The 15163-nt window shown below is 27.7% G+C and overlaps 1 protein-coding gene across 2 annotated transcripts in view; it reads right to left on the reverse strand.

Moving 5' to 3' along the window:
- Window positions 1-15163, reverse strand: part of LOC136989130 (glutamate-rich protein 2) — a 28910-nt gene that overhangs the window by 9172 nt on the left and 4575 nt on the right. For both annotated transcript variants that reach the window (XM_067287231.1, XM_067287232.1), the window contains 5 exons: window positions 12900-12962; window positions 11552-11654; window positions 9021-9078; window positions 8870-8941; window positions 8675-8795 (listed from right to left, as the gene is read on the reverse strand). In XM_067287231.1, coding sequence (XP_067143332.1) covers window positions 8675-8795; window positions 8870-8941; window positions 9021-9078; window positions 11552-11654; window positions 12900-12962 — 417 coding nt within the window. The remainder of the gene's footprint in view (window positions 1-8674; window positions 8796-8869; window positions 8942-9020; window positions 9079-11551; window positions 11655-12899; window positions 12963-15163) is intronic.

Consider the following 15163-nt stretch of genomic DNA (forward strand, 5'->3'; position numbering starts at 1 on the left):
TGATTGTAGTAGAACAGAATATCAGGAAGACAAAAGCTAACATCAGGATTGACAGAAAGGAGATGGAACAAGTAAGAAATTTCATCTATTTAGGGAGTGAAATCATAGCAAATAACAGATTTATAAAGGAGTTAAAAAAACAAATAGGAATCATGAAACAAGCTTTCCAAAACAAAATAAGTCTTCTAACATCAAAACATCTAAGTATGAAAGCAAAGAAAACATTTACTAACACACTTCTCTGGAGCATTTTGCTGTACAGAAGCAAATGCTGGACACTAGGAAAATCTAGAGGCAGCAGAAATGTGGATATGGAGGAGAATAAACAAAACAAGCTGGACTGAACAGAAAACAAATGAAACAATTTTGAGGAAAGTGGCAAAGGAAGTTAATATAAGAAAAATAAAATTAAATTTTTAGGTCATATTATTAGGCACAATAATTTCCTATAAGCTATCCTTAAGAAAATATTCTCGGAAAGAAAGGAAGAGGAAGACCAATGGAAATGTATCTTGAAGAGGTCATGCTTCTATGGGTTTCCAAAATTATTTTGAATTAAAAAAGATTGCAATGGACAGAGAGCATTGGTTGCAGTGACAAGGCAAAGCCTTTAGTAATAGATAGATTCTGATCTTGCACATACTCTACATCATGAATCCAAGAACACATTGAAAGTTGTGCACAGCTTTTGCAAATACCTTAGGGATCATTCAAATATGATGTCGCCAATTTTAAATCATTTTTGACTACCTAGACTATTTACTCCTCACGTCAAATTTTGTCACCAATTTTTAGACACCCCCACGCTGATGTCATGCTTGATGACCTGCCACTCAATATCAAAATCAATCATTTCCATAAGCAAATATACAGCACATTAATTTATCCATATTTCCTGCCAAGGAAAGACTAATTTTAAAAACAGGCAATAGGAAAAGAAAAAGAAATTTATTGATTTACCAAAGAAGAGGACTCTGATGACATTACTTAAGTAATTCAACTCTTATAGCATTCAGCAGTATCTCTATCAGTAATGGTTAAATTTTAGCCATTATCCTTTCATATTAAAAGTTCCAACACTGTAATAAATATGCTATTTAAATAAGCAGTAACTTGCTGTGTGAGCACTGATCAAAATATTTCTGCATAATGATTTTAGTAAAAAAATTATTTCAAAAGGAAAAATTTTTGAGAATCTTTAGGACATCATTCTACTGACTCTTCCACCCCATCACAATCTATCACAAAATTTGTACATATCCCCCCTTCCCAGTGAGGATGTAAAATAAAGATATTTTTAAATCATAAATTGATGTTTCTGAACTCAGTAGAATTATTGTATTTGTAGAAAATATACATGTGATTTTTTCAAAGAAATCTGCAAAACTCTGTTAGAATTTGTTAGAAAAACATATAATATGCAAATTAAGGTGACAGCAGCATCAAATTTCACCCTAGTGACTAAATTTTGAAGTAAAAAGTTATTTTTCCAAAAAATAAACCACACACTCAGGACAGTATATTTACCAAATCTGGTTAAGATTTGTCCAATGGTTCTTTGTACAGTGAGCTTTGAACACCCACTGTTTAATTATGATTGCCCCTGTATTTTAAATTAAATATATTCAGTTCAACTAACATTTATTATAAAATTTTTCAAGATTTATCATTTTTTTAAAGTTGAACATATATTTTTCCATAAACAGTGATTTTATTAAGTAATGAAATAAATAAAAAAAAATACAGAAAAAAAGTTGTTATTTTCTTTTGTATTGAACCTAAATTCATTTTCTATTAAATGAAATTATCTTTTAAAATATAAAATTTCCAGATTTATAATAAATTATTTTCATTCTTGAAATCATGAAAACAATATATTGTTCAAAACTTTTTCTATCTCTAAGAGAATTGAATTGATTTTACACATTAAAAAAGGAAATCACATGCATCATAAACATTTAAGTTAGTAATATTTACTCACTGAATAATCTACAGGTCAAGAATTAAGGAAAAAGTGATTCACATTCCTCATAGAACTGCCAAAGGAAGTATTGGGAAGTGAAAGTAAAAATTTTTAGATATATCACCTGTGAAACCTCTTATTATGTAATATGTTTTGGAATTTTCATATTTACTCATAAGTACAGAAGGAAATACGAAAATTACAAAAATTTATTTCATTGTTTATTTTTATTAAACTTCTTTATAAAAATGAAAATAAAAATAAATACTTTTAAAAAACGAAATTGATTTTCTAATTTAGAGCATTTGTATAATATATTTATTAAATATACTGTGTCAAAATTTTATAAAAATGGCATTTTTAACCATTCAAAAACAAGAATCAACTAATAAATCTAATTAAAAATTCATTGGATAATATTTTTACTATTCATAACTTATATGTGTTCATTTGTAATGGTTGTTTTTGTTACAAAATAATACTTCAAATTTACTTTTTCTTTTACCATTTACCAACTACTTAAATAAATTTTGGATTCATTAAGTAGCAAATTATTTCATTATTATTATTAACATTTCAACATAAAATAAAGTTCAAAAAAATAAGAACTTTCATTTAAATTTAACGATAAGATAACGTGAAAAAATTTATTACTTTCATCATTCATAAATATTTCATTTGTATTTTACATAGAGATTATTCAGTAGATAACCAGGTCACATATAATAAAAGTATTTTCAAAATTGAAAAATTAATTAAAATATTTCCATATGAAAATCCAAAAATTTTTAAATGTTAACAAACAAAATAAAGTAAAAACAATAAACAAAATATTTATACATATTAAAACAAATTAAATAGGTTAAAAATTCTAACTTCTTATTATAATTTAATCTACTGACAATATAAAATAAATGATTTAACAGGGTATATTAATTAGTAATTTAAATATCCACATATAATTATGGAAGTTATTCATAATATATTGTAATAAGTAAATATTACACATATATAAGTATACAGATAAGTAATAAATACTTAAGCTAGGAAAACAAGTATTTTCCAATCTGCCAATAAAGAAACATTATTATTTGATGCTACTATTTCTTTATTATTAGATTACAAAACATATGTCTTTCTAGTTTTAGTATTATAATATAATAATAAAAAATCTATAATGGAATTATTATTCTCTTTATATTGGTAACAACATAAATTATGCTGAAGGCAAAATTCCAGATGGTTTTAAAGATAGAAATCACATGATAAAACAATGGTGCAATTTTTGTAAGAATTGAACAGCAGCATTCCTTATTTCAAATATTATAATTGGAGGACTTTAACAATAAATAATCTTTTTAATTGTATTTTATATATAGAAATAAAGTACAAGATTTAGACTGTGTAATAAGAAAATTCAGTTTTCTAAAATAATGCTATTCTAAAACAGCATCTAGCATTGTAAGGTAATGTTAATATAGGGTGTCTGAAAAGTTACTGTGCAGTAAGAAATTTGTAATGACATTAAAGGTATACTTATAGCATTGTTTATGAGACCTGTAAATCATTCCTGCTTTTTAACTTTGCAGTGCATGGCATTATTGCTTGTTCACAGACATTCTGGTTTCTGGAAGACTTCTTTGCTGATAGCATCATCTTCCATGGAATCTGGCCTGCTGAGTCTCCATACTGTACTACCCTGGCAGACATTTCCAGTATTTTCTGACATTTCTCATTTCAGTAGGAGAAACTACAATATTGTATGTAAAACTTCAATTTTATTAAAACTTTTATTTAAACCTTTTCCACTGCAGAGTAACTTTTCAGACACCCTATAGCAGGGGTCCCCAACCTTTTTGTACCTAAGAGCACATTCTAGAATACCAGCCGGACGGCGAGCACCATTTATTTTTTCAAGGTGAATTTATACTTAGACATAGTTAATAATACATACACATAATGTACAGAAAACATTTAATTTCAAAAATGTAATAAAACATACACAAGACTATTAACAATAATTTTTACAAAACAAGTAATTACTAAACAATGCATACAAAATTTAGAGTATAAAAATTCTTTATAAAAAATATAAATCTGAAAGTAAATGTGATTTTTTACATTGCATTTCATTGGCCATTGCTTCGTAATTAGGAGAGTATGATGATATTCCTGCTCGTAAGCAATCGTCAAGGAGTTCATCTGTACTTTGATTTTATGATATTCAGAACGGACCGGTTTATTTCATTTCAGGTATGGGAAATTTGGTTGGTGAACATTTGGCGGAGGGGAAAAAGAGATCGGTTGTATTTCGCTTTGTGCTTTTATCTGTGTTGGACGCCATTTCTACTTTTGAGTGGTTAATCATTAAAAACGAAAAAATTTTTACATAGCATTTTATTGAAAACCGAAATATTTTTATTTTTATCATGGTCGCACAGCGGCGGGCACACGTAAAACGATCGGCGGGCGCTATGGTGCCCGCAGGCATAGGGTTGGGGACCACTGCCCTATAGTGTAGCAAGTTATCTACTTTGAAAATTTGTTTTAAATATGATTTTATTCATTTCAGACCAGGTCTGTATTGTCTGCATGTATATATGTATAGAGTGGTACTTTGTATTATGACCATTCCAGAGTTTAAACAATGCTTCTATGTTCATACTACATGCCAGCAAAAAGATGTCCTTGCTGCGTAAACACCAGTGTTTTGGAGTTGGAGTCGGTAAAATTCTTTCAACTCCAGCAACTCCAACCTCAAAGTTTACTACTGTTAAAATTTGAAGTAAGAAAAATACTTTCTTACTTCAAATTTCTTAGAAAACAGACACTTTGATAAATTTAGATATCAAAATGATATTAACCTATGAAGGCCATTTCCTAGCAAAATGTTTCCTGCATATCTCATGAAACATGCTCTATACTTTCAGAAAATAGCTTTTTTTAATTTAAGGCTCACCAGTGGCTAAGTGGATAAATCCACTGAATATTTACAGTTAGTCATAGAATCGTGCCTGGAAAGTAAACACTTATGGTATTGCTTTGAAGCAGAAAACTTATCTTTACCAAAGAGAAGCTCCCAAGAAAAAATTTGACTTTCATTTTAAATGGCATAATTTTTACTTAGTGCAATATTTTTGTTACATCTCAGATGTTAAAGTGTCATGTCAGATGATCAATCAGAATCAGACTTTTTGTTTACAGACTCTACCACATTGGTAAACACCATCTGTTGTGCACCCAAGTCATCTCTTGTTCTTGTAGTGAAAGCATCTTTTGCATTATGCTTGTGTGTTAGTGCTTTTTCACTTTATTTTTGGTTATGTATATATAACTTCTATAGTGTTTGGTTATATATGTAACTCCTACTTATTACCCACAGCATGCAAAAAGTATGGAAGCAATGAAATCTGGAGGTTGTAGTATCAACAACTGAGGTGACAAAGGAACTTATCACAATGCATGGAAGTGATATATGTGTAGTTGAGCTGGTGGCTGTGTTTAAGGTGCCAAAGTTGATGGTGTGGGCCATTCTTAAGAAAAAAGAAGCAGCAAAAACAGCAAATGTGGTGTGACAATATTGGCCTCCAGGAGATTGTTTGTTACTGAGATGGAAGAACTTCTTGTGTGGATAAATGAGAAGCAATTGGCTGGTGATATCATCTCTGAGTGGATTATTTGTGAGAAAGCCAAGCAACTGCACAGTTACCTTAAGAAATGGGACAATATCCTCACTCTTCATCCTCACTAAAGGTACAGTAAATGCAATTTCTATTTTATTATACAATATTTACATATTTTATTTATTGTTTTCATGTTTTAATTTATTATTTAGGGTATTTAATTCTGTTATTTTAACCTTAAATTATGTGTATTTGCTGTTTAAGTTTATTGAACTGTTTAGGGTTTGGAAACATATTAATTCATTTTCTATTATTTCTAATGGTGAAAATTCAGATTTCAAACAACCTCCTGTAGAAATTAAATTCAAAGTATGAGGCATCATTTATCTAATTATTTCTGAAAAGTGTTTGCAATACTGCAAAATGTGCATTTTTTTTGTCTTTTTTGAATATAATTTCAAAATAAACTAAATTGTTAATTGCACAATCTTAACTCAGCTAAAATATAATAATAAATTCATATCACAATTTCATTCAGAGTTCTATCTCCTGAAAATTCAATACCGTTTATTATTATTTTTATCATATTTTACTTTCACAAGTACAAATTATATTATACAATATTTTTAATTAATTTATTAAATTGTAGAGTTTTCCCCAAAAATATCAATTAAAATTAATTTAATTAAACATATAATATCAAAATTAATTAATAATATAAATGTTCAGATTGTAAATACAGAGATAAAAACAGAATAACTATGCAAATGTTTTAAACTTAACTCATATATAAACATTCATATAATTTTATTGTAAAAGTACTTGTTTATTTACATAATAAGATCTCAAATATAATGAAAATTTTAGATCCTGGTTGGTAATTATAGTATAAGTTGTGAAATTAAGAATTCCTAAAAATAATTTAAAAAAGAAAAATAGTTCTAAGAGAAAATTAACTGATTACATAACTGTTTTAATAAAATAAAGATTCACTTAAATTTAAGATTAACTATTATCAAAGTATCCAAAACTTAGAAATCAAGTAAATAAAAACTAAACAGTACCAATACATATATTAATTACAATATATAAATTAGTATAAGTGTAGATGTATTTTGGAAATTTAAATTTATGTCAAGCATTATAAGCAGATTTTTTCAAATACTCATTAATGGTTTAGTAAATATTTTAAAAATAAACTATAAAAATCGAAATTACTTATTGTGACATTAAAAATTGCAGCTCAGCATTGTGAAAATTATATTTTAATGTAAATAAAAATTTTGAATTGAAATCATGTGACTTCCAGTCCCGACTGAAAGTTCATGTATATAGTTAATCATGGCCTGCAGCCTCTAAACTTTCTATATCTGGTTATGATTTTCATCTATCTAACCCCGTTCTTGAGATTAATGAAGAACAGAAAGGCAGACTACAGTGGGAATGTATAGGTCTGCAATTTGAAAATTGTAGCCCAATAATTTATTTAAAGAAGAGAGAAGAGTAAAAATTTCATATATTAAAAGAATTTCGAATGTTTACAGCTGACTCGCCCTATGCTCCAGCAAAACTTAAGACTACACGCAATTGAAGCACTCGAAGTGGCAGAAATATTTATTAAACCAGAATAGTAGCATTGCAGCTATTGGCATTACAGCACAAGGACCAGTACATCTATCAACTCTGGTTTAGGTAGCAATAGTGGTGCCTGCCACCTGTCCGGTTTTTAATTCATTGTCCGGGTTAACAATTAATTTTGTCCGGAATTTCATAGAAAAAATGAAATTATGATGAAACAAAGTACTAGCAAATATTTTTATAAATTTACTTTATTTTAACAGCGAAAGGCTTCACACACTCACTGAAAGTTAATTTGCCATCTTATGCCGATGTACGTTGCAACCTGTTGACCTTTTTTTGCTTCTCAGCACTTTAAAGCTAAGTTATTTCATTTCTTTATTTAAGTTGCTCCTACACAAGTTCCTAACTGGTTTAGAACTGGTGTGCACGTTATTCTTCGCATGGTAAAATAACATTGCGCATGTGTCAGGGACTCTGTTCAAACAAACTTGACCTGCCATCTGGGTCAGCAATTTTGAAAAGGTGGCAACACTAGGTAGCAATCAGTCCAAAAGGAAAATCTTATGCATTCATAACACCCTGTCCCATTTGCATCAACAAAGAAGTGTGCATAAAGGAGTGTATTAAGACAATGCTGATCCTATTCGTCAAGAAGCATCACTCAGATGATGTGTATGTCTTCTGGTTGAACCTCACAGCTACACATAACACAACATGTACAGTTTCTGTGCTAGAGGATTATGAAGTCTAGTATGTCAGCAAAGAGAACAATCAAATATTCTTTACCTGCACCCAATCAAACAATTCTGGTTCCAGCTGAAACAGAAGACACACCATAATTTCCATAATTCAGAAACAGAAGAAACAAATTTTGTTAATTTTGTGTTCCTACATAATCATGTTATAAAAATAAAAGAAGTTTGATTTTTGTGCAAAGTTTTTGCTTACACAACCTTACATTACAACAAAACAAAAATGATGTTTTCTAAGAATGTTTTGCTAGTTTATTTACAATATAAACTTTATTTCTTGTTTTTACAACTAAGTAGCATGGAGACACTGTTAATAAAGAAACTACTAAAAAATATTTAATATACTATTATACAAATTACATATTTTTAAGAATTTAACATACTGTATTTGGAATTTGGATTTCTGGAATGAAGCCCAATATGTTTTACTTTTTACTTTATAACAATCTAACAATCATACCAATGCAATTTTTTTTTTTTTTAATTAACTAACCTATAGTAACCTTAATTTCAAAAATAGCACAACAAATATCCCAAACTTTAATCAAGATTTGTAATATGATATTTACTATATCATTATTATAAAACTATCACAGATTTAGCTGACTTTTCATTATCCATCTACTTATATCAGATAATGAAAACAAACAATTTACAAATATAAAGTAACTTGGAAGAAAAAAATCAAAGCAACTTAAAGAATATTTACAATTAATCATGATACATATTCTAATACTTATTTTGTAAATACTAACCTATTGCTACAGGATGAACATGAACTATTACTGTTTCCACTATCAGCACTGGAATAATAATCACTGCTATCATTCTCATCAGAATCATTTTCACTCTCAGAATTTTCATCTAGTTTTGCTTCTGAATTCACATAAAATTTTAAATTAAAATAATAGAAACAAATATAGTGTGTCTTATTAAAATTTTTATCTTACCTAGTTTTAATTTTTCTTCTATTAATGGAAGAAATTCTTTTGCAGTTTTATTCTCTGGTTCATACTGTAGAACTAAAAAATTAATGTACTAATTAATATTAAAAATTTGCAAAAAAATACTTATTAATACTTAGTTTGGTGATCTACTCACTGATTCTGCAATAATTTAAAGCACTTTTATAATCTTTGCTCATAACAGCTGATAAAAACTGAAAATAATGCATATGAAATTATCATTAGAATTAAACTTAAAAATTATGGATAAATTCAAATTAAAACAAAGAATCTATTAATATCCAGTAGAAATTGGCAAATACTCACAAATGTTAAATGAATCATTCCTCAACACATACAACTATTAACTTTAATTTCAAAACCAGCATGCTTTAATTCAACTTTGACAAGCATTTTCAATCTAGTAACTAATCTGCTTCAGGTTTATAAAGCTTAACATTCTAATTCTGGAATGTATGTGTGATGATTGCAATATTTAAATTTAAAAATAAATTTGAAATTTAAAAGTTTTCTATGCCTTAGAGTTATGTGATAAATAATTACATAAATCTATATATGTAAATGAGGATGTTTGTTTGTTTGTTCACTATGCTCAACTCTTTATTGTATGAACCTTAGTTTGTTACAAGGGGTTAAAATACAGTCAAACCTGTTTTTATGCGGTCTTTTTATGTGCGATTTTTATTTGTGCGATTTTTTTATGCGAATTTTTAATTTGTGCGGTTTTTTTTGTGCGATTTTTTATTTGTGCGGTATAGTTGGCGACTAGTCTCGTGCGATTCGTCATGTCTCACGTTGACTTATTATAGCTAAATAAACTTATTATAGCATAAATGCACTTATTATAGTAATATTATTGCATGAATATGCGAAAAATGAAATAATTTACTTTTTAAGTCAACAAAACACCACCTGGACAAAAATATGTAAAACAGACGATAGACCAGACGATGCAGTCAAGTGCTGACATCTGTTGTCAATAAATTCTATTTCGTACGATTTTGAGTTATTTTCTATGTGAGACTTGACCGCATAAAAAAAAATATATTTTTTTAATTGTGTTGCGAAAACTATTATTTACAGCCATTTGTGAAGTTTCGTGAGATTTTTTTTATGCGTTTTTTTTAATGCGGTCCCTATCCACCGCATAAAAACAGGTTTGACTGTATTACATAAAAACTGAAGTTAGTACAGTTTAAAAAATTAATATAATAGCTTAGTACTACCAATAAAACACAATGATAATCATTTTATACATATTATATAAATCTGAAATTAGTAAAATTTAACAAATTAATTAAATAGCTTAGTACAGGATAACACAAAATAAAATACACTAAAATAATCAATTTTTAAAAAATGTGATAAATTAATTACAGCGGAACCTTGCTTAACAAGCATAATTCGTTCTAGAATCTTACTCGTAATGCAAAACACTCGTTAAGCGAAACAATTTTTCCCATATAAAATAATGTAAAATATGATAATGCATGGTTTTTGTTTTTATTGAATTTGGATTCCAGTAAGTAAGTATTTATTTATTTTAAAATAATGCAGAAACAAGCAATAAAACAGGTCTGGTTTATATACATCCAACACTCAATGTCAGCATCCCACCCTGGACAAGGGTGAAAGTGAAACGAAATTGACAGTAGAGTTTGGAGTGGACAAAGCCACAATAATCGACTGGAAAAAAATAGTGCAAAGATCAAGCAGTTTTGGGCCTCTACTTCAGAAAAATCAGTTGAAAATTGGCAAACAGCAAGGTCCTTAACGTTTGACAAGCTTGATGAAGCCTTTATTCACGTGGTTCACTCAGAAAAGAGAAAGGGGAACACTGCTAAGTGGACCTCTTGTTAGAGAAAATTTCCTCTTTGCCAACTGAAACATGTTCAGATTAGGCGGACGTTCAGATTAGTGGTGTTTGGACTCTACTGTATTAATTATTTGCCAAAATGTTTTAGAGTTATTGCATGTCGCCAATCTGCTATTTAAGTTCCAAACATAAGACATGTTTTTTCTTTTGACATAATAATTTATATTCTTTCAAATTAAATTAAACAAATCAAATTGTATTTGTTCACCAAATTTTAATATGTAACAACTGTATAACAACTGAAGAGGGATGATATGAGAAGAACAAAAAAAGAGAATTATAACATACAGAATTGTACTGTTGTTATAAGTTTTTGAAAAAAAACAGCACTATTAGGTCACTGAAATAATAATTTAAATTCTATTGTATTAAATTTTGATTTGTTTTCTGGAGGTTCAGGACACATTACAATCTAATTTGTAACATCAGAATGCTTTTATAATTTTATTTTAATCTGAAAATGGTAATATTCTAGTTTTGACTTGACTACTACATTTTTAATTCAATTTCTGATGGATATTAAAAATTCTTTGTTTTAATTTGAATTAAAGAATAAGCCTATTAATAATCTTAATACTGCTTTAAGAGCTATAACAATTTTCATTCCAAAGTAGGTTATTACTTTAGTTCAAACTTTTGAAATAGCTATTAAAACTTTAAAACATTGAACATTAACATCTGTGGAACCAAGAACACAAATTATAAGATTCTAATTCAAACTAACTAATAATTGGAATTATCAAATCTGAAATTAATAAGTTTACTATGTATATATAATTCAATATACTCACCTCTGCTAATACTTCAATAGGAGCAGTAACTGTCTCATCCTCATCAAATTTATGATCTTGAACAGCATCTTCCCAAATATCACCATCTTTTACATCAGAGTTTCTGTAAAATTTATTAATATTTAAAATTTAAAAATACATTTAAACAGTTTGTACACATAAAATACATAAAAAAAGCACATATGCAGAATAATGTACACATACATGTAACGAATAATAAATAGCATAAAAGTGCCTTATATTTATTCTCAAAACTAAGACTCAATTTTGAGAATGTGTGCATAGAAATCAAAAAATGATAAGTTTTACTTAAAATATAAAACATTTTTATGAGTGTTTGAATAAAAATGTATGACTCTTACAAGCAAGATTAAGCATTTAATTACTGAATAAATTATATTAATTATAATTAATAATTATAAAAAATGAAACAATTTTATTCATTAAACACAGTCAATCATGCAATTTTGAAATGACTGTGGTTCTATAGTTCTGTAGTTTTCTGTATCATGCATTATTTTTGAGATAGGAGCACTATCTTCCAAATTTTACCACTAAGGTTTCATCTTTTAGTGCATAGTCACTTTACTATAACTATACATCATGTTCATAACTGTAGCTATCTGCATTAGCATAACTGTGTAATGACTCTTTACTAAGCATATACAGGGTGTATAAGGATTTTACTATGCACCTTGTATGTACTGTACATCACAAATTACTTCAAGTCCACTTCAAGTACCTTGCTAACTTTCTTTAATTTGTAAATAAATTCAATAAATAATATTAATCTCATGAATGATATGAGTAGATATGTTAACTCACATTACCCAATCATTCTATTATGATTTAAACAATCACATTACATAAGCTTAAATATTGAAAATATCTATATATATTTCTTATTAATCTCCTTATTTTTAAAATTTATTTAGTTTTAATATTAATTTCGTAAATGAATTTTTGACATATTATATGTGCTTATTTGCACCTGATTTTGTTATTTATAGAATAATACAAGGTGTTCAAAAAAAAAAACTGACAGATTACAAGTAGCATTACATATTTATGGGAAACAGATCAACACTTTCAGTAACTGTGAGCAAAACAGTTACTGAATTCCCCATGATCTGAATTGCACATGTATTGAGGTTCATTTCATTTGGTTCAGCAGAGCTGGTCCCATGCATGTCTGAGTCCTGTCAACTTAATTCTAACCACACTGTAGTTTAATGAAATATTGTAGAAGAGAGCATTATAAACTCACTATTAAAACACATTCATAGTTAGTTCATAAATTTATAAATAAAAACATTAAAATTATTATTATTAAATTAAAATAACTTACATTTTACAAGGAATATTGCCATTGTGCTCAACTAGATTGTAAGTATCATCACTTGTAGCATTTCTAAACATAATTAGAAACATAATTTCATTTCATAAACAATCTGCCTTAAAAATTGTTCTAAATATCAAAGTATAAGTAATATACTAGATAATAATTTACGTAATACTTTTCATAATTTAAATATTAAATAAATTGAACACTTGTATCATAACGTAAGTAAATAAATATAAATATATACATATTCACAAAGAAACAAAAATAAGAAGTGAGAAAAAGTCAAACCAGAAAATTTACATGTAACTAAGTTTACTTTAAAACTTTCATTTCAAACTTGATTTCACTCTTATAAAAAATGTTACCAAATATTGTACATAAGAATTTTCATTATTTAATAATGTATGAAACAAAATGCTAAGAGTTATGCTTTTAAATATCAATATTAAAATGTGTAACTCTATACAGTCATCTTGCCTTAATATGAATTGCTATGGGAACAGTAGTTAGTTTGCTTTATTGAAAATTCATATTAATGATTTTCAAGGTTAAGGTTGTAAAATTTATGGAGTTAAGGATTAATCGACAATTCAAATCTCTAAATTATATTTTGAATTAATTTGCTAAATAAAGTTAAATAAAATTAAATTTATTTACAATAATAAATTAATTATCTAAATGATTTTCAAATCAAACAAAATGAGATGATGGTATTTGCCATTTAAGTGTGGAGCAGAGTGTTAAACAAAACAAAGCTAAAAGAACCTACAATTTTTTTTCTGTTGAAGATTGTTTAAAAAAGTGAAAAATATTTTTTGGTACCAAAAGAGTAAAAAATGAACCAAATTTGGCACAAAGTAGCCAAACCTGGGGCATCCTTGTATGCACTCTCAATATGCAAACTAGCACATTTGAATGGAACTGCATCTATTTAGAAGAGTGGACATCCTTAAACTTTAACCCTTGTTTTCTGAGTACAGTAGATTGGTCTGCAAAGAACAAGATGTTTGAATTGCTCTACAATCAAGGTCAAACCTGTCTTTGCTTATTAGGAAAAGAAAATTATTCTATTCAAAATGGAATATTTATTATAGTAACACATTTGTTCTTTGAAATCTTTTAAGAATTTATAGAAAATATTCACTTCATGACAATAAAGTTCCACATTTGATAAAGTCACTTCTCACAACAGACTCTTCTCTGTATACTACTGTTGGAGCCAGAGCTTTATCTTTTCCTTGTAGTTGATATCCATCAGAATTGAGAAGTGACTTCATCAAATGTGGAACATTTTTTATTGTTCTTTGAAATTTTTTAAGAATTTAAAATGTAATGTGGTCTGTTCTTTCATTTACAAATTTTTTAGAAATTTGTAACTTACTTTTTCACACTTTTTGACATGAATAATAAAATCATTATTGGAAATAGGGCTGTTCTGGGGTCTGTGAAGATGATTTGTAGTTCAGTTTAATAAATTATAGTAAAATTTTTGTTCAGTTTATCACATGAAAATTAACATTGTGACAATAGCATTTTGTCAGGGCAACAGCGGCAAAATTTGTTTTGACAAGAATGGACTTTATTGGTGTTTGTTTTAAGGTGAATTGATTGTATTCATCTTGTTTTCCTCTTCAATGTATAACTGATCATATATTATTGGAGAGAGACAGGCTTTTGTTTAATTCTATATATCACAATTTCTATCATAATACATCACTTATAAAATGCTTTGCAGGACCTGAGATTTTTTCCTTTTTATGTTTTGTTTATATAAGGAAAAAAACTTTTTATTTTAAAAAGTACAGTATAATTAGTCTTATTCTCACCCACAAGTTTGCAGGACTCTACTATAGCATAATACACCAATATTACTAACAAAAATATTATATTTAAATATGGCATTTCATTCTATCATAATAAAAAATAAAGTAGGATTAGCTTTAATTGACAAAATAAATGAACTATTCTTTTTATGTGGACAGTAAAGATTTTATAATCTAACTATAAATGTATCTAAATTTGAAAATAGCTCAATTTGAAAACTAATGAAAAGCTTCAAGTGAAGATGTGGAAGTTTTCCTGATTATAATATTTACAATTCAGTTGTACATTAACTATTAAAGTAATAAAGAATGTTAATTAGAAAATGAACAATACAAATCATTAATTGTATGTAGTATTGCCACCTTTTCAAAAATCGCTGACCCGTACGGCAGGTCAGGTTTGTTCGAACACAAGTCCCTGACGCATGCTCAATGTCATTTTAC

Source organism: Centruroides vittatus, unplaced genomic scaffold (genome assembly GCF_030686945.1).
Source record: "Centruroides vittatus isolate TY-2023 unplaced genomic scaffold, ASM3068694v2 scaffold_435, whole genome shotgun sequence".
Taxonomy (NCBI): domain Eukaryota; kingdom Metazoa; phylum Arthropoda; class Arachnida; order Scorpiones; family Buthidae; genus Centruroides; species Centruroides vittatus.